This window comes from Amblyomma americanum, chromosome 8 (assembly GCF_052857255.1).
Source record: "Amblyomma americanum isolate KBUSLIRL-KWMA chromosome 8, ASM5285725v1, whole genome shotgun sequence".
Classification (NCBI taxonomy): domain Eukaryota; kingdom Metazoa; phylum Arthropoda; class Arachnida; order Ixodida; family Ixodidae; genus Amblyomma; species Amblyomma americanum.
Window position 1 is genome coordinate 21,979,054 of NC_135504.1, and position 27,968 is coordinate 22,007,021.

General features: G+C 51.0%; 2 protein-coding genes across 3 annotated transcripts in view; both read right to left on the minus strand.

The window, feature by feature from the left end:
- ckn (CRK like proto-oncogene, adaptor protein) overlaps positions 1-7,392 on the minus strand; it is a 173,934-nt gene extending 166,542 nt beyond the window's left edge. The window contains exon 1 of one of the 2 annotated variants that reach the window (XM_077634091.1): positions 6,734-7,392. The gene's annotated coding sequence lies outside the window, so the exon portion shown is untranslated. The remainder of the gene's footprint in view (positions 1-6,733) is intronic. The other variant, XM_077634092.1, reaches the window with a different exon arrangement.
- Positions 1-27,968, minus strand: part of LOC144102215 (caskin-2-like) — a 186,225-nt gene that overhangs the window by 74,272 nt on the left and 83,985 nt on the right. Inside the window, exons 8-10 of the mRNA XM_077635527.1 lie at positions 25,232-25,340; positions 24,997-25,091; positions 23,806-23,917 (exon numbers count right to left, since the gene is read on the minus strand). Coding sequence (XP_077491653.1) covers positions 23,806-23,917; positions 24,997-25,091; positions 25,232-25,340 — 316 coding nt within the window. The remainder of the gene's footprint in view (positions 1-23,805; positions 23,918-24,996; positions 25,092-25,231; positions 25,341-27,968) is intronic.

Here is a 27,968-nt window from a genome sequence, read left to right on the forward strand (position 1 = left end):
CCTCTAACCGCAGCCTCGCAAAGAGACTGAGTGCGAGACTTGAAGGAAAGGGTGGATTTTTTTGACGCCCCGAGAGAAGCGGCAAACAATTACGAAACGAGCGGCTGTGGCGCAGCCGGGCTTTTAATTAATCACGATATGCGCCTCTCGCGCGCACGGGATCGCGCCGTACGTCGCACTATATATACGCGAGCAATTCCAACCACGCGAGCTCCGGGAAACACCCGTGAAGACAGGGCGCGAACAGCTCAACCGAGATGCAGTCCAAGGCGGCGTGGGGACGTCTGCATCGTGCGATAGACGCATTCAGGGCCCCAACACGGCCACACCGAGTTGCCCTCTTTCGGGGGAAGGGGGTGCAACCCATGTCACGGGGTCAAAGCCGGGCAGCACGCCACGACCACTTCCTTAAATCTCTCCGCCAGTGCGTTCCTCGAACCTGGTCAGTGAAGCATTTCATGTATAAGGGGTTATACAGAAGGAAGGAAGGAAGGAAGGAAGGAAGGAAGGAAGGAAGGAAGGAAGGAAGGAAGGAAGGAAGGAAGGAAGGAAGGAGAAGGAAGGAAGGAAGGAAGGCAGGCAGGCAGGCAGGCAGGAAGGAAGGAAGGAAGGAAGGAAGGAAGGAAGGAAGGAAGGAAGGAAGGAAGGAAAACGTTTATTGAGCTCTAGAGAGTAGGTGAGGAATTTGGCGGAGTCAGATGGTGTCTTCCATCTTCTGAGGAATGTTCGTCTGCCCCTAGTCCAGGGCTCCGCTGGATGCCGCTGCCAGCTGTGCTCGCCGGATCAGCCCAAGTTGGACGTCCTGACGGTCGCTGGAGAGCATTCCTTCCCATTGTTCCGCACTCGGGTTTGGTATTTTTGGTGCCACCTCTATTTTCTGGCAGGCCCACGTTATGTGATTGAGCGTGGGTGCTTCATGGCGCCATGGGCATTTATTTGTCTGTGTATTGTGTGGGTTAAAACTTGTTGGGTGTCCGTCTTTTGAAGCGAAAGCTTCCACTACGCTAGGTTTTCAAGAGGGCGGCGTCAGTGCAGTTTATCCTTGAACTTCCCTGATTGGTTGACAGAGGTCACGTAACCTACTGACGTCATCACAATCTGCCCCGTCGGACCGTGAGCAACCTCCCTGCCGTGGCAAAGTGGAGATTAAATTGATGACTGGCCGAGAGGCCACGTGGCCTTTTAACTTCATCTGCTCATTCAGCCACGTAATCTCGAAACGTCCCGTCAAACCGGCGACGCAGTCACTGGTTTCCTCAAATTCGACAGCTTCCGCTCCTCACCAGGGTTAATGAAAGTTTAAACCACGGCTCATTTTTTGTCTCGAGAGAGGCCTCTATACGGGCCATGTAATCGTCAAAATGAGTTCAAAACACCAGTGCGCAGAACTGTAGTCGGATACAACTGAGGCCTGCAGTCAAGCTCCGCCCACATTCGGGACTCGCCGAGAAGAATTCCTCCGCGACAAAAAAAAAAGTAGTTCGTTGTTAGAAGTTTCTTGTTGGCTAAACAAGGAGTTAATGAGAAGAATAAAAAAATTGTAAGCTTTAGAATTTCGTTGCCTGGCTCGTTTACTAACGTCAAATATTAAACAAACTGATTTCGTTCACTGCTGTGATCGGTCACCGGAGTAATACAGGGCGCCGCGGACCATGGCCCAGTGTTAACAACTGCAGTGTATTTTTTTTTTAGTCGTGTCCTACTATAATTCTAAACGATTTCGTATCGGCAATCTTGGATACGGCGGGAGCAACGCTGAAGAAGTGCACATCGACGTCGCGGTCGACCAGCCACTATCAGGAACGGAGACACGAGTCTCGCCTCTTGGCAGCGATCACATTTGTTTCTACTGCGTGGCTCCGAGCAACCTGATGACGATCGCTCCCAGGCCGGTCGTCAAGGGTCACACAGAGAGGACCCAGGAATCAGCTGCTTGCTATTACCGAGCTTCGCCCGGTCGTGGTGCGGGACCCGAAAGAGCGGAGAGCTGAAGTTTGACAACAACCTATTTCTGAAGTCTCCGACGCCGCCGTTATCGCCCCAACCTTCGCCGGCATCTCTAAAGACACACGACCACTTTCGGCTCCTCTTCCAGACCTTGTGTTCCGGCCTTGCGCGTCGGTTTCCTCCTGGCTGGCCAGCTGACGTCCCCTGCCGCGATCGGCATGACCCCGACGGCATCCTCATCTCTCTCTCGGGCTCAACATGTGACGGGGGCGTGTCCTTATCTGCGCGCGAGTGAAAGTTTCAGGCCACTCCCACCCAGGCGAGGGCGTCCTCAACCTGGGGAATTCAGGGACGAAGAAGGATATAAAACTCGACGGCGGGTGGAGTCGAGTCAGGTCACTTTTGATCCCTGACGCCTGAAAATATGTAATTAAGACCAAGTCTTCTTTCTCCACTAACGAACCCCTACACTCAGCGGCACTCGCGTCCTGGTCGGAGCGGGCGTCGTCTTGGCCGAGGTTGCGTCGAGCAACGACCCCGATCCCCACCTTCAACACCACCCAGGATACCACATTCCTGATGGAAATGGCGTCGTCAAGCAGTGGTTCGGTGACATCACAATTAATGGGGACAAGTGCACGCTGGCGTCACACGATGGGAGTGGATATGCGGAGCGACACCTCAGACAACATTTAAAATAATAAATTGCTTTCCACTCAACGCCTGCTTCAGAAACTTACTAGAAGGCATAGAAGGGAATGGAAAGAGGTCCCCGTTATGACATGACGGAGGCCAACAGACACCGAAACCAACGAGCATAGGGGATGTGTTCGCATTCTAGTTTTTATCAATGGGAGATTAATAAAAGCAGGAGCAAAAAAAAATTGGCTGTGGTTTAGCTCTGGTAAAACCTGGAGTGACGCGATAGCTGCAGCTGTCGGAGTGGATCTCGCTCAGTCGAATTGCAAAGTCAGCATTTCGCCGCTCCGTTTAGCTGGGCGTTCCTTCATCTTCGTCCCACTTGACACGGCGCATGCGCACCGTTGTTGCGCGCCGCGCCGCCGGCAGCTCCTCAGCACCACGTGACCAACGGCGCCGCCACGCTGAAGGCTCGAAATGCTACCGTAATATATCTATCGCAACAAAAACAACTGCAACCCGCCGGTGGGATCCGAACCCACGACCTCCGAATTTCGCGTCCTGTGCTATACTGTATATCTACCGAGCTAAGGCGACGGCTGTCCAATCCTCTGGTTTCGGGGGTATTTATGTACAGTCTAAGCGAAACTTGATGAGGGTGTTCACCAGCGCCACCCTCGTCCATAGCAGCGGACGTAGTGCGTCCTGCACTACCGCGAGTGTGCCACGTACGAATGTGACCGAACCGGTGTGTGCGTGTACTGTTTTCCATTTAAACCGAACGTCCCATAAACAAGTAAACCGATAACGCTCATACCACCGCTACGCTCTGACCAAGACGTGGTACATTAATACCAGGATCGCATCACTGCACAAGTAGATCTACTCTTACGACCCTGCTGGCGACACGACGTTTAACCATCCGATGACACCCCCCCCCCCCCCCCCCCAAAAAAAAAAAAAGATTCCTGTTTTCTGACGCTCGGCTCGGTGGGAACGGCCTTCCCTTTGACTGGTTCCCAACAAGCAGGACACCTGGGGGCAGCGACCGACGATGGACAGACGACGGGGGAATAGGGGAACAGTGCCTTCGAGTAATTATAACCGCGTCTGACAGGAGCCGGCCACACCATGGAGAGGTCGTCGCCGAAGCTGAGGCCCGCGACGCCGCACGCATCACCTGTGTTTTTCAGAAACACTGCAGGGAGCCGCTTGCACCTCTGTAGGAAATAGCAGAGGACCTGCGATTTCTCCTCGCTCATTCCCGCGGGTGACTCCGCTTGCTACGTGCTGCGCAACTTTTCCCATCTTGGAGAAATGTGCCTCGTGTTGGATTTTTCACCTCCTGATGAAGGAGCGGGACCTTAGGGGATTTCAGCAGCGTGCCGAGTGAAAACGGAGGCTCTGTGCCCTCGCGACAAGGCTCATCCAGTCGCTCGACGCATGAAGTCGTAATTTCTGACAGTTCGCTCTTTCTTAAATATGTAAATAAGTTTCGTCAAAAGTGCCGTTAAAACAGCTTGTTTTCGTTTTCCCAAACTTCAAGTTCCATCTTTCCTCATCCCGAAGGTTCGGAAACGCTACCCGATGGAGCCCGTGTTCGAGTTAGCCACTGCGTCCACGACACTATCACTTCTCGCCGCAGACGCAAACCACGCTTTCCACAGCAAACGCACACGGTCACGCCGGCAGACAGTCATCGCCCTGCCTGGCCCAGGTGACACGGCATGCACTTCCTTCGAGCTCGTTCACTGCCGCTGACTCAGTTCGCCGCGTCTACGATGACTACCTCGGGCACCGGACGGGCACGTCGTGCAGATGCTACGGGCTTCGCTCCGATATCGCGGGTACACTTGTTACGCGTTATCGACGCCTAACTGCGTCCGAAACGATAAGGGGACTACTCACGGAGTCCCGTAGTATGTTATAGCGGTCACAAGGCTGGCTCATAGATCAAATTACTCACGCTACGCTGAATACTGAGGTGGCAAGCTCTCCGTGGAATCGGGGAACACGGAAAAATCACTCAGCTACATTTTTCTGCGATGTGGAGACGATTACAAATGCGCCTCCGGTCGGGGCCGATCACACAACAGTGACATTGAAACGTCACGCGCAGGACACTGGGTCAGTTTCTGCCCTGCCTTTGATTTCTATGCTTTCTTCCAATAATCTGTCCGCAATTTAGACAAGAAATGTGTGCAGAAAAAAAATATTTACACATTGCAATGAAACATTACTATTCGATGGATACGTTTTCTTTTTTTAGCCTGGAAGACTGCTGCCATCTTCGGTAGACTTGCTCATCGGGTCCCCGGTCGTCCACCCGCAATTCTCCGCTTATGTCAGCCAGCAGGAATGGCCGTCTCCACTTATTTTTTGACACCTAACTGACAATGAAATCCCCAGTCGCATTCCTGTGATTCTCGCTCATGTCAGGCGGTGGTGATGACTCTTTCTATTTATCTTTCGCTAGCCGGTCGCCTTCCACGCAAGCGAGGAAGAATGCGCAGCACAACCTCTGACAAGGTCCCGTGGACGCATGTATAGCATTTCAGCCACCACACCGAAACCCACGACGACTTCGGACCCGAAGCACGACGAGGTGTCTCGTTCCGCGGCCGGAGCACGGCAAGAACCGATTCGCCGTTCCCAGAAGCTCTGGCACGAAGTCCTCATCCTATCCGCAAAGGACACCATCGCGAACTTCGATCAAAACAGAAACGAGATGCCAACGCGCTTAGTCCGCCCTACGCAACAGCGCTGAGGCCAACGCCGGATTGAGGAAGGAATTCGTTGAGTCAACACACACACACATCGAGCGGCCAAGCCCCCTCGGAGACCCGCCGCCTCTCCCCCAGGCGACCTCACCCCCTTCGGCGCAGTCAGCCACGGGAACCGGATTTCTCCACACGGGTTTCGGTCGGTTGAACTCGCTGAGCAAACGTCCGCGTTTGGCGGCAGCCGAGGTTAAATAAACGCTGTTATGCAAAGGCTTATGCTGTTATGCTTTTTCCAAGACGCGTTAAACCGGCCAACGATCACGCTAAACTATGGAAAAAAAAATAATAAAAAGGGGGGGGGGGGGGGGGGTGGACGGAGCATGCTTTTTCATTAAGTGTTCGAGCGACTGAAGAGTTGGAAAAACAGCAACGCAAAGCGGTTCGAATGAACCCCCGACTTTCGTCCGTTCTTGCGAAGCCACCTCATCGTATCTTCATTGCGTAACGCGATAACGAATTGCTTTTCCCAGTCGGTGTTCAAAGGGCGGGAACGGCTCGTTTTTCAAAACGTCCGGAACGATAAGCCCGCTGAAAAAATCCGTCCAGGATGGAGACGACGGTTGAAAATCCAGGGGGGGGGGGGGGGGGGGGGATTATGAGGACATGCGGTCAATCATCACGTGACTCTAGAATGACGGGGAAGAAAAGAACCTCCGCGTCACTAGCCACAAAAACCATTCACGGCTCAAATTCGTCAAGGGTGCCCAGAGAAAGAAATCCGGCACACAGACATGCCGCCCTGCAATAAAGATCAAAAGAAACGCGCTCATGTCGCCGCGAACCTGGTAGAAAAACGGGATCAGCGAACGCAACGTTTTCTTGCACAACCCGTTGCAACGCGGGCGATGCATTGCAACTGCCGTTCTGGTTTTCCCACTCACAGCCAGATCAAACATGCATTATGCTCCGAAACTAATGACACGTTTTTTTTTTTACTTCCTTTTGAAGTGACTTAACATCCGCAGTAAAGCCTCACTGAAAAAGTCCGCAACTGAGAAGCCGGAAAAGACCCGAGGCAAAAAGGGAAAAACAAGGAACTAACAAAATATGCTTAAGTAAAGACAGCCTGCCCCGCCGGCTAAGTGAACGCATGCAGACGACACTTCCGAAGTTCACGTTGTAGTCACGATGGCAGCGTTTCGTCTCGCGCACCCAACGAAATCATTTGCAACCGGCACGCGACGTGCCGCAGACGTCGGTCCCATGCCAGGCGCTGCATGTCTCAACAAAGCGCGCGCGCCGCGAAGTCCGTCGGCATTTCCATGAGCAGGCGCCCGCCGCCGGAGTCCGGCACTCCCCAGCAGGCATCGAACGGCCTTGGCTAACCTCGCGAAAGCAATCGGGCAAGGACGCCAGCACCACACCGCATGGGCGACGGAGGGGGTGGCGGCCAGCGCGCCAGAAAAGAAAAAAAAAAAAAGACGCCGTGCAACCACTTCGCGGCGCGGTTACTTGTTCGGTGCAAGCAGCCACTCACCCAGCAGTTTGCGTGGCATCTAAAAATCCCGAGGCAGCACTGCCCCGACGGCGGCGAAGCGTTCACGACGAAGGTAATCCGATTCGGCGTCGGAGCATCGCACTGGCGGCGGCGGCCGATCGGCAAGGGCGACCTGGTCGGGCGGCCGACTCCAAGCTGCTACGGCGGCAACACCAACGAAGCATGGAGGCCCGCGCGATCACAACCGCACACTGATACACGCACAGGCACCGATCCACACCGACGGCAGCTTTGACGACGGCCGAGTCACACAAAACACCACCACGCCGGCCGCTTCTGCGGCCAATCCTCGAAGGGGCCCCGACGCTTCGGGAAGCGGAATGCGAAGCGCAAAAGAATAAAAGAGGCGACCTGACTCTTCTACTGCTTCAACCACCGCCACCAGCGAGTAAGCAGAGGAGTATGCGCCGCCGCGAACTCGTCGTCGCAACTCCTCGCAAGGCGGCAGCAGCCGGACGCGCAGCACGGCAAACAGCGGGAGCGCGAGGAGGCAACGCGGCGAGCGAAGCCAAACAGCGCACGCACATATAAAAGAAAAAAGCCGCGCCGAGAGCACACGCGGGAGCGCAGCACCTGGTGGCCAATGGGTCAGTCAGGAAGCGAGTGCCGTGGCGCCACCTGGTTTCCGTCACGTGACTTAGTTTCGCTTCGGGAGAGAGCCGCGAGGTGGCCCACGCTACGAAGCTCCTTTTTTTATTTGTATCATTTGTATTCCCCCGTCCGACCGAGTGGCAGACGGTGGACGACGGCCGCCGAAGCAACCCGAAAAGAAAGGAAATATTGCGCCCGCCGCAATACATATCCATTGCTTCCTTTATATTTTGCATATGCTGGAAAAAACGAGGCACGTGACAGGTCCTCCATCCGCTTCGCGGGGTGTTCGAGGCGCAACTCGTTTTCGCGGGCTTCTCTGCTTTACTTTCGTTTTTACTTTGCACTCTACAGAAACTAGCTTTGTTTCTTGCGGGCAACCGCGCAGCACGCCTAACACGCTTCGCCCCCGTAGCTACCGATTTATTCGTTATTGTATGCTTTAGCGGGCAGACCGAGCTTTACTGCCGCCGCCGAGGGGCGTCGTCTGCTCATTCTCTTCGGGCAACGGCAGAGCCGCAGCTGCAGCAGAAGAAGAGCAGACGAAAAGCGCGCCCGTCCAAACGGCCGCCATTTATCGTCGTGCCGAGAAAAAGCCAGCCACTCACTCAAAAAGCGCCAGCTCTGTTGCTCCGCCCGGAGCGCTGCTGAAGAAAGAAAGAAAGAAAGAAAGAAAGAAAGAAAGAAAGAAAGAAAGAAAGAAAGGAATAACACCGCGACGCTCCAGGTTTCGATTTCAGTTTGGCCTCGGGGTGTTTTATGAGGTCGTGAAGCGGAGGCGTCGCGTTGTAAATCGCGCGGAGCAAGCAGCGGAAAACGGACATAAAAAAAAATAAAAACCTAAACAGAAAGCCTCGTCCGACGGGCACTTCAGGAAAGCTGCGCACGGCTCAAGGTGAAAGTGCACACGGACGGCCTAGGGAGTTTTAGCGAACTGCAGGATCGTTATTACCTGCCGTCAGCGGAAACGACAAAAAAAAATGCAAACAGTAAACAGAGAAGTTTAGCCATCACTGAGATAGGCACGCCTGGGATCTAAGTTGCGGGTACGGCCTGAATTGTAGACGTCTGCAATTACGCACAACTCCGTACAGACTAAAGCAGAATGTTCTAAGTATTCACGCATCCTGTCATCGCAAAACATTTAGATTATAGAAATGCACTGACCCTTGAACAACTGCACAACATGTGACATAATCGTTTCAAAGCCTGCTTTTTTAAGCGTTGCTATGACACGAAAAAATTTTCAGGCAAATATAGAGAATTTGCACGGACCTGCGGACCTTTGTCTTTGCTGCGATATACGTGATAAATGCGCGGAAGATATCAGCATTCGTAAAAGAGGCCAGAAACAGACCAGACAAGCGCCAGAGAACTTGGCCAGAACAAGCTCCGAGCCGGGCGCTACAAAGCCGATTTTGTCGCTCACACGCAAAAGCAGGTTGGCATCAAAGATATGTCCCATGACGGAAGTTGCCAAGAAGTTGCTCGTGTCAAACAGAGGTCGTGTTTCGCAACGATAACAATGGCCATGTCGGCGGTATACCTATTCTGTTGTGCATTCCAAATGATGTCAACCAAAGCAAAATGATACGCAGCAAACACGAACTTATCGATAGCTAAAACGGACGATAATGCACGCACTCCACAGCCCCCGCCACACAAGACATCTCAGTACAGTAAACCGTAGAGAGCTTCAACAACAAAGAACAGGATACGGACTGGGACTGCAAGAAAACAACTTCACGAACAGCGCAGATACGATATAGCTACTACTCAAACGTACTGCCACAACAATACACGGACGTGATTCACACGTTCAAAGCTGTAGAACATATATACAGGGTGTTTCACCTAATATGGTTTATGGGGGGTTTAAGGTCCCAAAGCGACTCAGGTTGTGAGGGACGCCGTAGTGAAGGGCTCCGGAAATTTCGACCACCTGGGTATCTTGAACGTGCGCTGACATCGCACAGTACACGGGCCTCTATAATTTCGCCTCCATCGATGTTTAACCTACGACTTTACACAATTTAAAAAAAAAAAGGCTTTTCCAGTTAGAAGAGCGCTTTTTTCGGCATAGCTTTGTCAACGGTGAAGTAAATGAGAATACGGCCACGACGTGCTAACTAGCAAGCTGGTTAACTAATCTTGAATAGTTAAATTTTAAACTATTGCTGTTAGGCTCCTTATTTATTGAGAGACGTGTAGCAAAGCCTAAGTAATACCCATGTCAGTTTTTAGAATTCCGAAAATGCGGTTGTACTCGACTCTCTGGCCCTACAAATTCTGTCTACATCGCGCCAAAACACATGCGCTTTCGAAAAGCTTGCAGGCAAAGCAACCTCTCTAGTGCACGTAACTCGTCGAAATAGCCAAAATTTATTGGGTCTCAGCGCCGAGGGCAACCACATTTTAGAAATTCTGAAAACTGATACGAATATCACGTACCGTGAGCTACAACCTCCCAATAATTAAAAAGCCTAACAGCAATAGTTAAAAATTAGTTGGCCAGCCTGCTAGTTGGCAGGTCTTAGCTGCAGTCTGATGTGCTACATCACTGACAACGCTTTGCGAAAAAAAAAAGCGCTCTTCTAACTCACAAAGCCTTTTTTTAAATTGTGTAAAGTCTCTGTGTACTTGTGAAAATTGTGTAAACGCCCTGCATACACAGGTATATAGAGGGTGCGGCAGACAAAAAAAAAAAAAAAGCTGTGGAAGAGGCAAGATCGTCATCGAGGAGAAGCCGAGGCCCATTTCACAGAGACATCCGCGTGGAGGCATTAGCGGTCCAACAATAGCCACCAATTTCAACGGGCCACCGCTTTCTCTTAGCAGTTCGCTTCGCTAAACACCGGCGCTCTTTAAACGCACCCTTTCCGCTCATACGAACCCCATCACGCAGCGGCTTCGCTAGCACACACGTCTCAAGCGAAACACGAAACAAGCAACTAAAACGGTCCGGCGGAGAATGGGGGGAGGGGGGGTGTATGAACCGTAACATAACTGGGCAGCACAAAGACGATAGCCTCCTCACTGTTTAGTTCGCCGTCTCGAATCGATATCGAGGCGAAAGCGTTTACACGCTCGATATACCTTGCCTCTATAAGCTCGCGGGACGGCGGACTTCGCCGCTGCTGTTGCCGAAGCGGGTAGAATTAGAGGGGAGGAGGGCATGGCGAGGAGGAAATGAAACGCAGAGAGGCCCGAAATACGGGGAGCTAGACTGCACTGGAGCGAACATTAACGCCTCTCGCAAAACGGCGTCGTCCCAGGACCCACGGAGAACGGCGGAGGGCAGCACCAGTCAATCTGGACCCCCTCCGCGAAATAAAACTGGGGCCAGAAAAGCGAGGAAAAAAAAACAAAGATCAGGGAAGAGCGGGAACCGAGTGACCGCCCACAGACGCGAGCGGGCGCCACAAGATGGGCTCGCGAGATCAAAGTTCGCGTCTTCCACGAGAGACAGAGAGAGAGATGAGAAAAAAAAAGAAAGAAGAAGAAAGTTACGGAGTGGGCGGGCGTCGAAACGGAAACAAAGAGAGAGAGAGAAAGAAAAAAAAAAGAAAAGAAGCGGCAGTTTGTCAGAAGAGCGCGGATAGTAACGGCGAAGGTGAACGCTCCTTCCACGGAGGCACCGCCCTGAGCTTGTCGTGGGGGGAGGGGGGGGGGGGGGGGAGGTGTTAAGGGTTCTCCAGCTCGCACGGACGACTGCGCGTGGCCCAGATTCGACGCGGTGTGTTTGCACGCATACGCGTCCCCGCACCGAGGAGCGCATCTTCTCATTGGTGCTCGCGGTAAATGTGGCCATTTATTTGCAACCGCGCGTCACTCCGCCCGCTCACTTTGGCGGCAACATGCCCGCCGTGGAGTACCCCGCTGCGTCGATTTTTAAATCGCGGCCCTGGCTAGCTGCAGCCACGCCCCTCGAGACCCCGAGACTAGAGGTTGGGGAGCGATGTTCTTTTTCGCACGGCACGAGGTTGTGGGGAGGAGGGGGCAGCAAGACGAGGCGCGGTTGTCGTCGAGCGAATGCGGTAATCGCCCGGACGACGAACCTTACAAGTATACACTGCACAGGAACGGTTGTGCACGGGGGTAAATGTCACATTTCCTACGTTCGCGCGGAGGACAGAAATACGGGTGTGGTGCTTCATTCGCATAAAATTGCACACACACACACACACACACACACACACACACACACACACACACACACACACACACACACACACACACACACACACACACACACACACACACACACACACACGCGCGCGCGCGCACATACACACACACACACACAAACACACACACACTGGGACCACTCATAACGTCATTCTGTTGAGCCCGAGATCGCGGGAGCGAACCGGGTCACAGCGGCAGCATTTCGATGTAACCTAAATGTAAAAACGACAAGTAAAAAATAAACGGACGTTTACCATTGCACGGCAATGTCAGTTTCAGCGAACAGCTAGTACGGTGCGAAATGCTGGTGCCAGTCGGTGCGTTTATTACCTCTGCGGGTATGGGCGTCGGATGTCAATCGCAGGTATGAAAGTGGCGATACGGGTGCAGTTGTAAGTAACCAAAGCTTCCAAGACAGTGAAAGCAGACACGAAACCGATTCCAAGTTAGCATCGACGACCACCGACCAGTGCCGGTTCCGCCGGATTGGTCCCTGGCGCACAGAATTCTATATATTCGGTTACTCTGTCCATGCCCCGCAAATCGAAACGAGGCGTGCACCTCTTTCGGCCCTCGCAAAAAAGTAGTCTGAACGGGACCCGACTCTCTGTCCACATGCTATGGTAGTCAAAGCTGGATCTAGTCGCTTAACTGCTACATGTTTAGCGCTCAGCATTCATTCCTCAGCAAAAACTAGGCGAAATGGTATTAGTAGATACAGCACTTCATTCTCAACTCCACGGACAATCCCAAGCCACGCTAACGTAATAACCTGCCACTTAGCATGGCTTGAGATTAGTCATGAATTAACCATGACATCACGCCAATAGGTCGCGGTCGTTCGCTGCTGGGTCTTCTTTGAGAAGCATTTGCCACTTCGCTCTTGAGTTGTATCAGACTACAGCGAGGATTAATCTGAAGTTCATTCTAACTGCAGATCGGTGTCCCTTTGCAGCTAGTCTCTGACGAAGTAATGCTTGCCCTTCCAGGGATTAACGGTCGTCACAGTGCAGTTAGTCACCAAGAGGATTATCCCCTGCAGCATTTACAGCCTTATCAGGCCTAACAGTGTATACATAAACGCCGAACCGCCTCAAAGTGTGTCACAGCCGCACTACCCGCGGTTCCACAGCCCGTGCGGGTGCCTTGATGAACGGCACAACGCTTGCACGCACGCACGCACCGTCCTAATGGCGACAGCAGCGACATCCGGAGCAGGGACACTCCGGGCTCATCGATTTATACGTGCCCCCTTTCCCTCACTCCCTTTCCCGTTACCTCCACTCCCCTCACCCGTGACCCGGGGTGGGCCCCGCGCGGCGCAGACCCCGACAGCCTTGGGATGCATCCTTCTTTCCAACGGCACTCGGCTGATGAACGCCCGGGCATTACCGGCACGCGATACATTTGTGAGAGGAAGGCGAGGGGAAGACATCTGCAGGGAGCGCCACCGCTGTGGGAACAATCTCGCTCGAGAACATCGCCCCCCCCCCCCCCCCTCCCTCCCGTGGCGTGCCTTCATTCGTACGCCGCTTGACCTACCCCTTTTTATTTTTTTTCTTCAGAATTAGTTTACCTTTTATAACTCGAGCAGCGTTTGTAATCTACCTCACTCCTTTCTTTCATAGCGGGACGCCGGTACTTTTGTCGCAGTCTCCCATTAAGAAGAGCGTCTCCGCTAATATCAGCTACGCGAACAAGGCACGCGCAAAGCAGCAGCTCTGCTCTATACCTGGGCATGCGAAAAAGGCTCGAAGAGGAAGTACCGTAATTTCTCGTTTACTGTCCGCGGGCTATACACGCTCAAAAGTTAATAATAATTGGTTTTTGGGGAAAAGAAATGGCGCAGTATCTGTCTCATATATCGTTGGACACCTGAACCGCGCTGTAAGGGAAGGGATGAAGGAGGGAGTGAAAGAAGAAAGGAAGAGAGAGGTGCCGTAGTGGAGGGCTCCGGAATAATTTCGACCACCTGGGGATCTTTAACGTGCACTGACATCACACAGCACACGGGCGCCTTAGCGTTTTTCCTCCATAAAAACGCAGCCGCCGCGGTCGGGTTCGAACCCGGGAACTCCGGATCAGTAGTCGAGCGCCTCAAAAGTTAGAATTTCGTGCTTTTCGTGCTATCTATACGTAAGGACTACATGGTGTTTTTTTTTTTAATAGCGCTGAATAAGGCATCAAGTTGCCAACGCTTATCCTATTATAAGGTATTGTGATACTTGCGCTGAGCGTGCACCTAGCTAAGTTTTTATGCGCCGGTTGCAAACCGGGCCGCTGCAAACCAAACTGTGTATCGGGTGCGAATAATCTAATAATCTTTGCTTTTCAGCCAAAAATTGAGCCCTGGGAACTATGTTACCGCACGCGGATTGCATACTGGTAATTACGGTAATAATACTGGAGAGTTTCAGCACCGTCCTATAGGGAAAATACGGTAACTACGACCGTACGACAAACAGGGCTAAGCAAGCACAACGGTAGCAAAGGCAATCGCACTATCGTACTCGCCGTACACTCCATAAACACCTATACCGCTGTGTGGGACTAAAAAGGGAGTAAACTTTCATTTAGCGCACTATGAAAGGGAGTGTGCTAGAGGAAGCTTACTCCCACTAACTCCTTTCTGTTTAGAGTGTTAGGGGCATGGGATGGGAGGTCTCTGGAGGGTGGTGCTTCTGCGCTCTAAACAGAAAGGAGTGAAAAAAGGAGTAGCCTTACTCTTCTTTTAACCACATATAGGCAAGCACGTGTTTGGAGTGTGGAAGGCAGCTGGATTTCGCACTTTGTCTTTGAATTCCATTTCGCCGTCACTTTTACGCTCCGCTGTAACGTAAGCTTTCGGTGGGTGGGGACCTTGTGGAGGGCAGAGGTAGGTGGGTTGATGGTGGGTGTTGCGCTTCTGGAGGATGAATGTGGGCGGCGGTGGGTTGGAGCAGTGGATTGAGGGTGTCGGTGGGTGGCTGAGCAGCCCCCTAGCCGCAAAGGGGGGGGGGGGGGGGGGCGAGGACAATGGTAATGTGGATGAAGGCTTCACTCTCCGAGGCTACGCAGAGACACACACCAGCGATATCGAGCTGTGGCACATGGTGCTCCCTTCGCAGTAAACCAAAACGAATGCAACTCGACATTTGTCCGACCGCTGTGGCTCTTTCTGCCCACGTAGGTGAACGAACGTCACATTGGTTGAGAGTAGCCCTATGAGAGCGAAAAAGAAAAAAAAATGCAATAAGCCTTTTTTTCTGAGTATTTTCGAGGTCGCGTGGCTTGTACACAGCAATCTTCGGATAACATTCAGTGCTGTAAGCCATATTAGGTGTATAAAGGTGCATACAGTAGTTGACTATACTTACTGCCGCCCTATACTCAGTAAAAGCTGCGAGTGCTACTCGAGTATGTGGTTTGCAGAGCATCAGGGAAGAGAGAAAGGTACATTTTCTGAGCTCCGCTTCCCCTGGACGAGGAACTTCCTGTTTAAAAGCAGCACTGACCCCGGTTTCCTTCTGAGAATAAAGTTTTAGAAATGCGCACTACGAATATGAAACACCCTCTCCTCTCCTTCCCAACTCCACTACCCTTTCCAACGCTAGCGTTTCCAGGGCTTGCTCATAAATCTGGCCCTGGAGAGAGATAGAGAGATTTCGCACCCCTGCGGCCTTGCGGTCTTCTTCGTGCCGTTGCAACGACTGGCAGACAACGTCGGATCCGATTTCAGCAGGAAAAAAAAAATAAACTACAAACACCGTAAGCCGGGGAAACTGCTTCAGCAAGCGCACAGCTTGGCAACCCAGGGTGCAAAGATCGAGCGGAAAATAACGGCAAACTAAGCGCGTACCCGTCGCCTTTCCCCTCTGGGCTGTTGCTCTCCAGGCAACTCGGCTGGCGAGATGATGAAGGGGGGGGGGGGGGGGGGGGGGGGGCATCCTTGAAACGACGACGTCCTTGACGGGCAGCGAAAACCAAATCGGGTCGAGCGATAAGCTCGCCCGGCCACACAGACTCTCGAAGAAGCACGGCCTCTTCGTTCGAGCTCGCAGCACGCGCTCAGCCGCGACTTCGCGCAACGTCCATCCATCCCCTTCCACGTCGGCCGGAGGATTGCTCGGCTTGTTGATTCTGGGAACGGAAACTCAACACCGTCGGGCTTCCAGGAGGGACGCTCTCTCCAAGGCCGCCTCACGGCACGCAGAAAAGCACCGAACGAGCTCGGACGTAGGCACGCTGGGGCGAGTGAAAACCATTGCCGTTCGAGTCAGGCCACGCAAGATGGTCCCCATGCAAGCGAGGGATCGGTTAGCGTTACGCGGTCTGGCTGGTTGCGTCACTGCAAGCGGACACGGTCAGACCAGACAGCGCAGCAGACTCCATGCAAGCTCGTGTTCAGCTCCTCCCGGGCGAGCCAAAAACAGAGATGGGCAAAAAGGGCGGACAAATAGAGCAGTTGGCATGCTGCCGCGGCGGGCGTCTAGGGTTACCGCGAAGAACGGTCTCTATCATAGCGCGTTGGGATAGCATGCGCAACGTGAACCCGGTTCGATTTTAGTCCCAGCGCTGATAACGCCACCGCAGACTGGTCGGAATGCAGACGACCTAGCGTTCCTCTCAGGCAACAAAAGTGGTTCTCTAATAAAGCATTTTTGTGAAGTGTAAGTGCTTGCAGTTCGGCGAGTCGGTCATGCATGGCTAGGCAAGGGTATTGCGCAAAAAACACGGACCCGAAGACGACTAGGAAGGAAGGAAGGAATAGGAAGGAAGGAAGGAAGGAAGGAAGGAATAGGGAGGAATAGGAAGGAAGGAAGGAAGGAATAGGGAGGAAGGAAGGAATGGGAAGGAATGAAGGAGGGAATAGGAAGGAAGTAAGGAAGGAAGGAACGAACGAAGGAAATAAGGAATAGGGAGGAAGGAAGGAATAGGAAGGAAGGAATAGGAAGGAAGAAAGGAAGGAAGGAAGGAATAGGAAGGAAGGAAGGAATAGGAAGGCGGGAAGGAATGGGATGGAATGAAGGAGGGAATAGGAAGGAAGTAAGGAAGGAATAGGAAGGAAGGAACGAACGAAGGAAATAAGGAATAGGGAGGAAGGAAGGAATAGGGAGGAATAGGAAGGAAGGAAGGAAGGAATAGGAGGGAAGGAAGGAATAGGAAGGAAGGAAGGAAGAAAGGAAGGAAGGAAGGAATGGGAAGGAAGGAAGGAAGGAGTAGGAAGGAAGGAATAGGGAGGAATAGGAAGGAAGGAAGGAACAAAGGAAAGAAGGAATAGGTAGGAAGGAATAGGGAGGAATAGGAAGGAATGAAGGAGGGAATAGGAAGGAAGTAAGGAAGGAATAGGAAGGAAGGAAGGAACGAAGGAAATAAGGAATAAGGAGGAAGGAAGGAATAGGGAGGAATAGGAAGGAAGGAAGGAATAGGAAGGAAGGAAGGAATAGGAAGGAATAGGGAGGAATAGGAAGGAAGGAAGGAATGGGAAGGAAGGAAGGAGTAGGAAGGAAGGAATAGGAAGGAAGGAAGGAAGGAACGAAGGAAATAAGGAATAGGGAGGAATAGGAAGGAGGGAATAGGAAGGAAGGAAAAGGAAGGAAGGAATAGGAATGAATAGGGAGGAATAGGAAGGAAGGAAGGAATGGGAAGGAAGGAAGAGGAAGGAAGGAATAGGAAGGAAGGAAGGAATGGGAAGGAAGTAATGGGAAGGAAGGAATGGGAAGGAAGTAATGGGAAGGAAGGAATGGGAAGGAAGGAATGAAGAGGAAGGAAGGAATAGGGAGGAATAGGAAGGAAGGAAGGAATGAAGAGGAAGGAAGGAATAGGGAGGAAGGAAGGAAGGAATGGGAAGGAATGAAGGAAGAGGAAGGAAGGAAGGAAGGAATGGGAAGGAAGGAAGGAATAGGAAGGAAGGAAGGAATGGGAAGGAAGGAAGGAAGGAAGAAAGGAAGGAAGGACGGAAGGAAGGAAGGAAGGAAGGAAGGAAAGAAGGAAGGAAGGAAGGAAGGTTTCTAGCATGCGCGCGGTAAATCTGTTGGCAGACATGGCGATATACCTATGTTCTGAAAAAAACCCAGTCGCGAGTCTGCGCGCCCGTCATTGTCGTCTTCTCTTCTGTGTTTTTTTGCGCAGTACCCTTGCTTTACCAGTGCCCTTGCTTAACCATTTATGAAGTGTCTTTGCTGCCCACTTAAGGGTGGTACAAAAAGTGCACGCAATGTCAGAAATATTCGTGAAGGGAGCTCAGGGGAAACACATTTATAAACAGAAAAACATTGTAGGCAAATCGGCGTTATTGCGGGAACAACCTCCTTTATATGATATAGGGGCCTGTTTGTTGTGCTCCTATTCACTGATCTTTGAGGCTATGTCATCTACGCTTATAAATGCACGGGGTGCTCCACCATTATCCAGCAGAGCTGTACCTGTGCCGGTGGGCTCCAACTGAAGACCACGCGTTGTACAGGCTGTGCACCTGTGAACAGGACATTGTCAGGTAGTGGTGAGCCGCATCTCACGTCACCAACAAAATGATAAAGCCTAGTGCCGGCGGCTTTGAGCGTGAAAAAACAAACAGTATGCAAAGATTCGTGGCAAATGCACAGGCGCAGAGCGGCGATTACACGGGGTGTTTCACCTAAGACTTTCCACAATTCTTAAAAATAGAATTTTTGAGTTATACGAGCGCTTTTTTCGGCATAGAATCGTCGGCGGTGTAGTGCATAGAATACATCTTAGACGTGCTAACTAGCAAGCTGGTTAAATATTGAATAGCTAACGTTTAAACTATTACTGTCAGGCTTTTTAATTATTAAGAGGCTCCCACCGTAAGTAATATCCATATCAGTTTCTAGGATTTCGAAGACGCGGTTACCCTCGGCGCTGTGGCCTAACAAATTTCGGCTATTTCGACGAGTTACGCGGGCACTGGAGAGGTTGCTTTGCCTGCGAGCTTCTCGGTGAGGTTCATGCAAAAGCTCAGTTGGTAGAGCGACTACTCCGCTGAAGCGGTGGTCTCGGGTTCGAACCCAGGACAAGGACGAACTTTTCTTTAACTACGAAGTTTCTGAGAAAACTGTATAGCTTTCCTCTGTAGCCGTATGGCTGCGCTCGGGTGGATGCCAATGAGTATAATTACTCCCTTATTACAAATCTACTCCATCAGGACCAAAACACTTGACCAAAAGCTTACCCTAAAGGCAAAACAGCCTGGAATTTCTGTGGTCTTAATGATGCATTTGCAGATGATGCAACAATTTAGAATTTCACTCTTCGCTTACTGCATGCGCCCGCTCAATTCCGAGCAATTTTATCTTCCTCAGACATACAGAAATCGTCAAAATTAGGTGATTTTAATTATACTCCGATGATTTTGTCTTCATGTGCGATCCGGATTTTTTTTTCAGATTTCCGCAATGAAGGGGGTCCACTAGTGACGAAGTCCAAAAAGGCTCATCGATTTTATTTAACGTTTTCAAAGTCTGGGCATTACAGAACTAACTGAACTTTACCAGGACTGAGTGAGGACATAGCCTGTCAACGCAACGGTACAGCTCTCGGGTGGCGGCCCGTCTGTGCAGGATCGACACGTAGCGCGAAAGCGTCCGCGCATTTAAAAACAAAACCGAGGCACCGACCAAAAACAAAAATACAAGCAACAAAGAACGAAGGGATTAGGGTTGTCAGAGAGGTCAAGTTCCAACGAGCACGTGTAACAAGCGTACCCAGGCGCGCACGCGCAATTCAGGCCGAGCTGCACATAACAGGGGCGCCCGACATTGGGCCAATCTGCCGCCAGCGTCCCACCAACTCAAACGCCCGGCAAACCACACCGCACAAGGACGCGCACGCATTCAACCGCGCAGATGGGAAAGCCCAGAGCTAAAAGAACGAAAGTAGAAGGAAGAAAAAGTTAAAAAGAGAAGTTAGGAAACGGGCATGGAGAGGAAGTAACTTCCGGTCGGGTCACCCAGCGGGAACGGCGCGGGCCACGTTTCCAGCGCAGGGGAAACAGCTGTTGCGCGTGCAGCGGAGAGTGCGATTAGGCGGTTAGAGGCGTCCCACTGTGCGATCCGCTCGCGACTGACCGGCGACCGGAAGTGACGTCGAAGAGAACGCGTGCCCTCCCTCTTGACGCGTCCGGGACCGTGTTGCAAAGCGAAGCCAGATTGTGCCGAGCGGAATCTGAGCTATACGAGAGCGGCCGCCTGTGACGAGGTTTGCAACGAAGCTGTCGGTTCGAGTTGCGCGCAAACCGCGTAGTGAAGTAGACTATCGAAGTTCAGAAAGAGAAAGATAAAAACTTTATGAGCTTTTTAAATGTTGGACGAGTCAGGTGGGCGGACTCCTTAGTTCAGGACCCCGTTGGCTTGAACTGATGCCTGGACCCCGTCGGATGGTGTGAAGTTAGTCATCCAGACCATTGGAGGTCACTGTCAGGGCCGCCTCCCGGGGCTCGTATGATGAATGTGACGTTGTTTGGTGGGATGGTTTTCTAACAAAATTTCGCGAAATGTTTAATATCGGGGGCATGCACCAGGGACACGTGGAGTGGTATCTGGAAGGGTGGATGAGGCAGTACAAAGTACAGGTTCGGAGAGGCGCTTGTCTGTATTCGCCTCCAGAATGTGGCTTCTTCTGCGGTGAGTTCAATATGGGGATAGCGATATTTTCTTCGGTCCAGTCTTAGGATTCTAGCCGTAGTTTGGTGGCAGAGGGGTGAGGTACGGGTAAGGATCCGCTCAGTACTGTGGACGTTGCGAATCTTGTTAAGTGCAACTTGTAAGTGTATCTCGGTTTTATGCTCCAGATTGTGCCGATGACGCCGTTCAATCCCAGGCTCCCTTTCGCATCAATGTGAAAGATTGATTGATTGATTGATTGATTGATTGATTGATTGATTGATTGATTGATTGATTTTTCTAGCACGTCTGCTGCAAAGCATCGTAAAGTGAATGCGAGCGAGAAAATCGATCTCGAGTGAATTTAGAAAACCCAGAGAGGGAAAAGTTGAGAACAAGCTGTCGGGGACGTTTTCAAGCCGCACGAAAATGCGCGAAAGATCAACCTCTTTGTACCAAGTGGCGGATTTAACGGGGGGGCCTCTTCCAAGCGAGAAATTTTGCACAGAAAAATTATTCTGAACCCCAGTTTTTCGACGAAAAAATAAAGTTAAACAAATACGCAGTTAAGACGAGACCGCATTCCCCCAACCGGGCCCCCTCCAAAAGGCATCATTAAATATGCCTCTATTTGCGCACCCCCTTCCAGAACTGCTCATCCCAAATGCGCGACCAATTAATTATCCTGAAAACTGAGCGAATATACGCCGGAATCCGAGCGTGCATGGCGTCGCTGTTTAGAAGCGATGACTTTAAAGTGACTGCGTAATGAATGAAGGGTCATGCAATTACACCGAAGTTACTCTCCATTTATCCGCCGCACCCCTACAAAAATTGTCTATAGACAGTCTATAGACTTCTTATAAACTCTATTGCCTTGCTATAGTATTTATTTTTGTCTATTCATAAGCTATAGACTGTCGATAAACAAAAGTCTACTAAAAGTGTACGGCCATAAATCTATAGATTGTCTATAGGATTTGTATTGCCTATAGACTGTTGTCTAGCGTTTATCTATAGAGAGTCTATAGACTTTGTATACAGAAGTCTAAGGACAGTGTATAGACTGTCTAAAGAAATTTTTGTAATGGCAGTAACTGGTTGGTATCTTGCATATACTTTTGAAAAATGGGCAGTCTCGTTTTCTGCTTTGCTTTTTTTTTTCCTTTTTATTCTCGCAAAACAATCACGAGATGCAGCCGCGAAATTAACCCAGACGCTCAGTGTACCCTCCGATAAAGTGGCCATACGGAAAACGCACACATGGCTTTCATTGGGAGGAGCGCCAATATCACACAGCCCACGAGCAGCCTATATACTCCGAGAGGAGATTGCTACAGCAAACTTCGTACTCGCGTCAGCATCTGACCAGCTTTCAAAGAAAGTGCGGCACTTTTGCGCTGCGCGCCGCAGCAGAAAGGAACCGCCTCTTCCCGGAAAACTTGATAGCCGTAACGGATAGCCAGGCAAGATTGGCGTTGCTAACGCAACGCTGACGTAGACACTGCGCGCTAGCGTCCACGCAAATGCGACGCCTTCTCTCCAGAGGTGCGCTTTTTCCCATCCAAAAATGTACGCGTGTGCACTCCCTGCACTGCTTTGAACTCTGCACTGCTTCTTTAATTGGTGCGCCGGCAAAACTTTATACCGCACAGAAAGCAGCAACGCAATGCACCCGAATATGGCGGACTTGCCATGCGTTCAGGTTCCGTAACTTTAAAAAACCGCATTAGAGAAATGAAATCAGTGTATCACGTGGTTTTTAAAAGTACTGTGATTTATTTTCTCTCTCTCTCTTCTATTCAAAAGCGCAGCGCACTGCTATGGTATCACAGTCAGTATTGTCAACTGATTGTAAGGACACTGGTTCATCCGATTAATCCGGGCTTAATCCGGTTAATCCGTGCTTAATCCCCTTGCTCTTGCCCGTCACCTGGGATATCACCCTACATTCTAAACACGAATGGGAATATATGAGAGTAAAAAAGAAAGTAAACTGTCATCGAGAATACTCCGTTTTATAAAAGGAGTAAGCTGTCCTCTTACTCCATTGCATAATGGAGTGCCCTAGAGGTCAGATTACTCCCTTTTTTACTCCTTTCTGTTTAAAATGAAGGAGATACAAGGGGTTAACCACGACTTCGTGACATTCGGTGGACGCCATTGGCTGGAGGACCTCCTTTGGAAAGCATCCGTCGCTTTGTTCTTGAGTTGTACACCCGACCATCGGTACAGAGTTCGTGCATGGCAGCCTTGTTCGAGCAAGTACGGAGAAAAGTCTAGGCTTCTGTTATTTTTGTTACGGCGCGTCTGTCCAAATAAGTACCGCGCATTTCATAGGCATGCGATCTCCGAACGAAGAGGAGACACCACATGCCCTTACTTTCAAGAGCTCAAAAGTTAGATCACGTTCCTTCCTTCTTTCACTCCCTCCTTTATCCCTTCCATTACGGCGCGGTTCAGGTGTCCAATGAGATATGAGACAGATACTGCGTCATTTCCTTTCCCCCAAAACCAATTATTATTATTACTATTAGATGATGTGGTGTCCTCCTGGTTTGGTCCTGCGTTATTTTTATCGTCATGAGCAACCGACTCGCTCAAACAGCTACCCTTATCAGAAAAGTAGCAATCATTCAGGCAAACAGCTCTAAAAAGAGCTTTCGCTGTTGTGTGTGGTATTAGCAATAAGAACACGATCATCAGTGTACGTTCAGAATGAGATCGACACCAGAAAAAAAAAAGATCACATAAAAGGATCCGGGAAATTTGGCACGTTTTGCTCCGATATAACTCGCAGAGTAAACGGTTAAATTACAAATAAATAAAAACTGGGGTTTAACGTCACGAAGCGACACTCGAGCTGTGAGGGTCCCCGTATTCCATGCAGGGCTCCGGAGTAATTTCGACCACCTCGGGTTCTTCAAAGTGCGCAGGCTTTCGGCAGAACTTGAGGTACACAGGCATTGCACAGCACAGGTATAGTATTGCAGCACACAGCACACGGACGCCTTTTGCATTCCGCCTTCATCGAAACTCGGCCATTGGGGCCGGGATGGAAGCTGAGACCTTCGGCTCAGTAGTCGAGCGCCTTAACCCCTGAGCCACCACGGCGGGGCGGTTTTATCAGCCATTATCAGTGTAAGTGTTGAATATTTGCCGCTATCAGTCCACTGGATCTCTGTGAGATGAGGGACTGGTCAGCCGACGGATCAATCAAACGATGAACTGACATATCAATGAACGGGCCAATGGGCTAGTAAATACCGATATAAATCAACCGCTGCACTAACGCTGAGTCGATCAATGAAACGAAAACGCAAACGGCTGGCTGATTGAATGATTGACTGACCCTCATACAAACCACTCATCGATCCTATACTCGTCCGTCGATGGGTCAATCGAACGGCGCGCGGGACTCGCGAAACCGTGACAAGACAGCCGCAAATCGGAAAACAAACCAAGCTCCACCTGGGGTGTCAGTCGTCTCAGGCAACCTGGAACGGGCGGATGTCGTCGTTGCAGCTGACAGGGGGAAGGAGAGAGAGGCAGCACTCACCCTGGCGGTGCATCAGCTGCACGGCGGTGGCGGGGAAGTAGCCGGCCCGCGAGCTGTGGCCCGGTCCGAACACGATGCCCTTCCAACGGCCGCTCTCGCACTGCTCGAGAACCTGCACGGGTGCGGTGCAAGGGGAAAGGGGCGGTGCGAAGAAATGAGGGAAAGGGGAAAAACTTGAAGGGACAGGGAAAAAAGTGAGCGCGACACATGCCGTGAACAGGCTCCAAAGGAGTATTCAATTCAATTTTATTCAGGAATGGATGTGAAAAAGATGAATACAATAAAAGTAGTACAGCAGGAGGTCCCATAGTGCAAGACTGTCGGGGGGACCTCCTAGAACAAAACAAGTGGGGTAGAATAACAAATAATGGGAAGCAGCGAAGTACGTAATTAATGTTAAGGTACAACCTACAGAAAGCAGCGGTGGCAATAAAAGTAAAAGCAACGGTAAAAATAAAATCTGTAATGAAAACAAAATAAGCAAAAACAAACGAAAAGAGGCCACAGTGACGGGTCTCCAGCTCATACTGCTGCTTCATATGTGCGGATCGCTACCACTGCGGATCGCCACTAGGATCGACATGCTGGTCAAAAGAATAATGGTTTGTTACGGCTTTCCTGTCGATCTCCGGTTAAGTACCTCCTCCCCCACCCCGCTTTCACGCGCGCTCTTCTGTACAAAGCCCTATTCCACGCGTCAGGAAGCGTCACATCTTGGTTGGCCACGCGGACTGGTCCGTGAAGGCGTGTGACGAATCAAGTTGGGGTGGATGCGCCATTTCCTTTCCCAACAACTAATTTTTCAATTTTCCCAATTTTTCACGCACGGGAAAAGCCCTTCACGGGGATTCCGCCACGGCAGCGGCTTCACGGACCTTTTTTTTTATAACGCGTCTGGGAAGGAGGGAGGAAGGCGACTGACCGTCACCCCGCTTTCACGCGCGCTGTTCTCTACAGAGCCCCTATTACACGCATCAGGAAGCATCACATCTTAGTTGGCCACACGGACTGGTCCGTGAAGGCGTGCGACGAATCAAGTGGGGGGGGGATGCGCCATTTCCTTTCCCCAATAACCAATTTTTCAATTTTCCCAAATTTTCACGCACGGGAAAAGCCCTTCACGGGGAATCCGCCACGGCAGGGGCTACACGGACCTAACGCGTCAGGGAAGGAGGGAGGAAGGCGACTGACCGTGACCATGTCCCCCTCGCGCAGGATAAGGCACTCGCCGTCGTTGGGGTCGTAGTGGTCCCGGATGGCCAGCGCCGGCACCGCCTGCAGCATCTCTGCACAGAGGGAGGGGGGGAAGGAAGGAGGAGACACAGTGAGCTCCGCGACCCGAGTTACAGAATACGTATACACAGATAGGATGGTTACAGGATACATGCGGCCATTTCGACGAGTGTACAGGGTGTAGTATACGTACCTCTGAGCAGCACCTTGAGGTCCCTGCCCGCCTGGCAGCTGGAGAAGGAGCGCACCAGGTCGAGCGCCGTCTGCTCCGACGAGTTGGGCTTGTTCACGTCGATGCCGCTCTGCGATGAGAACAGATATATACGCATACAGGACCCTGGCTCACTCTGCGCACTGTTATTGTGATTAATAATAATAATAATAATAATTGGTTTTTGGAGAAAGGAAATGGCGCAGTATCTGTCTCATATATCGCCGGACACCTGAACCGTGCCGTAAGGGAAGAGATAAAAGAATGAGTGAAAGAAGAAAGGAAGAAAGAGGTGCCCGTAGTGGAGGGCTCCGGACTAATGTCGACCACCTGGGGATCTTTAACGTGCACCGACATCGCACAGCACACGGGCGCCTTAGCGCTTCGCCTCCATCGAAACGCGGCCGCCGCGGTGGGGTTCGAACCCGGGAACTCCGGATCAGTAGCCGAGAGCCGAAACAAATAAAGCCTTACAGAGAATTAATATTTTCTTCCAGCAGCAGTGGCCAGCGCGTTATAAGTCTCAATCGCCGTGTCGGTCGAAACAAATTAACAGAAACAGGGATAACTTTTGTAAGCATTTTTGCCACGGCTACCCACGTCGATAATTTATTCGACGAACTTCACAAGGTAATTTCTTAACTTTACCTTTCCATCTCACTTTCCCCTTGCCCGGGCTACATTCTTTCTCTTGGAATCCGTTTTGTTATCCTAAGAGACTACACCTTCTGTACTCTCCGCATTCCAGACGGACAATGAGTCCATTTTTTCTACTATCTTAACAGTTTGCCTAAAAGGTTACTCATCACAGACAGGAACGACCTTCGATAACTGAAACGTAGCAGCGAGTCTCGCCGAAATAGCTCAACTTAATTTCACAATGTCGCCCACATCCTGTCTTGCTGTCTGGCGACCATTACGAGACTGATTTCGTCAGATTGCCGTTGTGGAATTCAAGCGTCTGCGTTTTTTTTTTGTCAAGTCTTAAAAAGAATGAGAAGTTCTCCAACGCAAGGTCTGCAGCTGCGTTTCCCACTTCGAAGAGACCCGCCGCGGTGGCTCAGTGGTTAGGGCGCTCGACTACTGATCCGGAGTTCCCGGGTTCGAACCCGACCGCGGCGGCTGCGTTTTTAGGGAGGCAAAACGCTAAGGCGCCCGTGTGCTGTGCGATGTCAGTGCGCGTTAAAGATCCCCAGGTGGTCGAAATTATTCCGGAGCCCTCCACTACGGCACATCTTCCTTTCTTTCACTCCCTCCTTTATCCCTTCCCTTACGGCGCGGTTCAGGTGTCCGCCGATATACGAGACAGATACTGCGCCATTTCCTTTCCCAAAAAACCAATTATTATTATTTATTATTCACCTCGAAGAAAGCCGATCGACTAAGCAAGTATTCCACACGTGACGGCTGTAACCGCAGACATTCTACACCAGAATGAACCCTTCAGCTGAGCCTTAATGACATTACGATACCGATGTCGGAAACTTTAATGCCAATACGCCATTCACCGTTCCAATAATTTGTAGCGTAAGAGTGCGAAACAAGCGGGCAACAGAAATAGTCCTCGACGTCAACGCCCTAAAAGATGACGTCACTGCTCGACGCAGTGAGGCATGCGGGCATTAAGGCAGTTCCCGCAGGCTCTCAGGCCAGACGAGAAATCAACAAAAAATGAGAGAGAACGGCGACCTTGTCACACGCACAAAGTTGAACCCGCAGTCTGGAAGCGTGTGTGCAAGACGGCGCAGCAAGACCTTCGCAGGCGATAATTTTCGCAAGTTCGCAGCATCCCTTTCATTGCTCAAGTATACACATCGCCAACCAGCAGCACGGCGAGATAAGACACCGCCCCCATGCGGACGGCTTAATTTCCTCCTCCACTAGATCGGGGTTTAGAAACCGGAGACAGTCAGGCACCCAGCTTGCGCAAGACGCGTGGCTTCGGAGATCCCATGTACACTCGCGAGTCACAACACAACAGCCAGAGTGGGAAAAAAATATTGGAGAGGACACATATAACCTCAGTTTTAACGGTATGACGCGACAGCGTAGTGGGTTCGGCTTTTTATTCTGAGCAGTTTGACACCTTTGAGCACATTTTTCATTTTTCCAATTGTTCTGATTAATTAAATGATTAATTACGCACTCTAAACTTTTCTAATTAGCATCGTCAAGCATTGGCTTTTCATTCTGAGCAGTTTGACACATTTGAATCCTCTTTTTCCAATTTTTCATTTAATTAATCAATGAATTACAATGATTTCATTAACTCGTCATCACCTATCACGCGCCAATAAATCATCTGTCACTAGAACCACACATAACAATGATGGGATTTTTTTTTACGCAGCCCCCGATTATTTCTGACACGCGGTGCCGACTACACGCCGACGGCTTTTCTGCTGAACTAGCTCTATAGCTAACGCGTAAAAAAGAAAAAAAAAACTTGGGGGCCACTTAACGCGCCTTAATAGTGGAACGCGATTGCATTATAGATCGCCGCTGCTGCTACTTTGGTGTTAATGAGCGATTTTTTACGTGTTTAGGGGTTGCGCGCTCCTCAGGCAATCGTCAGCACTCGATCAATCAACCGGTCCACTTCGACCACACACCCGAATCAGAAGGTGAGGTCACAAGGTCACCTGACCTCTCCACCAATCGCTAATTTAATGCCCGCCTGTCAGGGTGGCCAGGTTGCCAATTGCCACGGTGGGCAGGT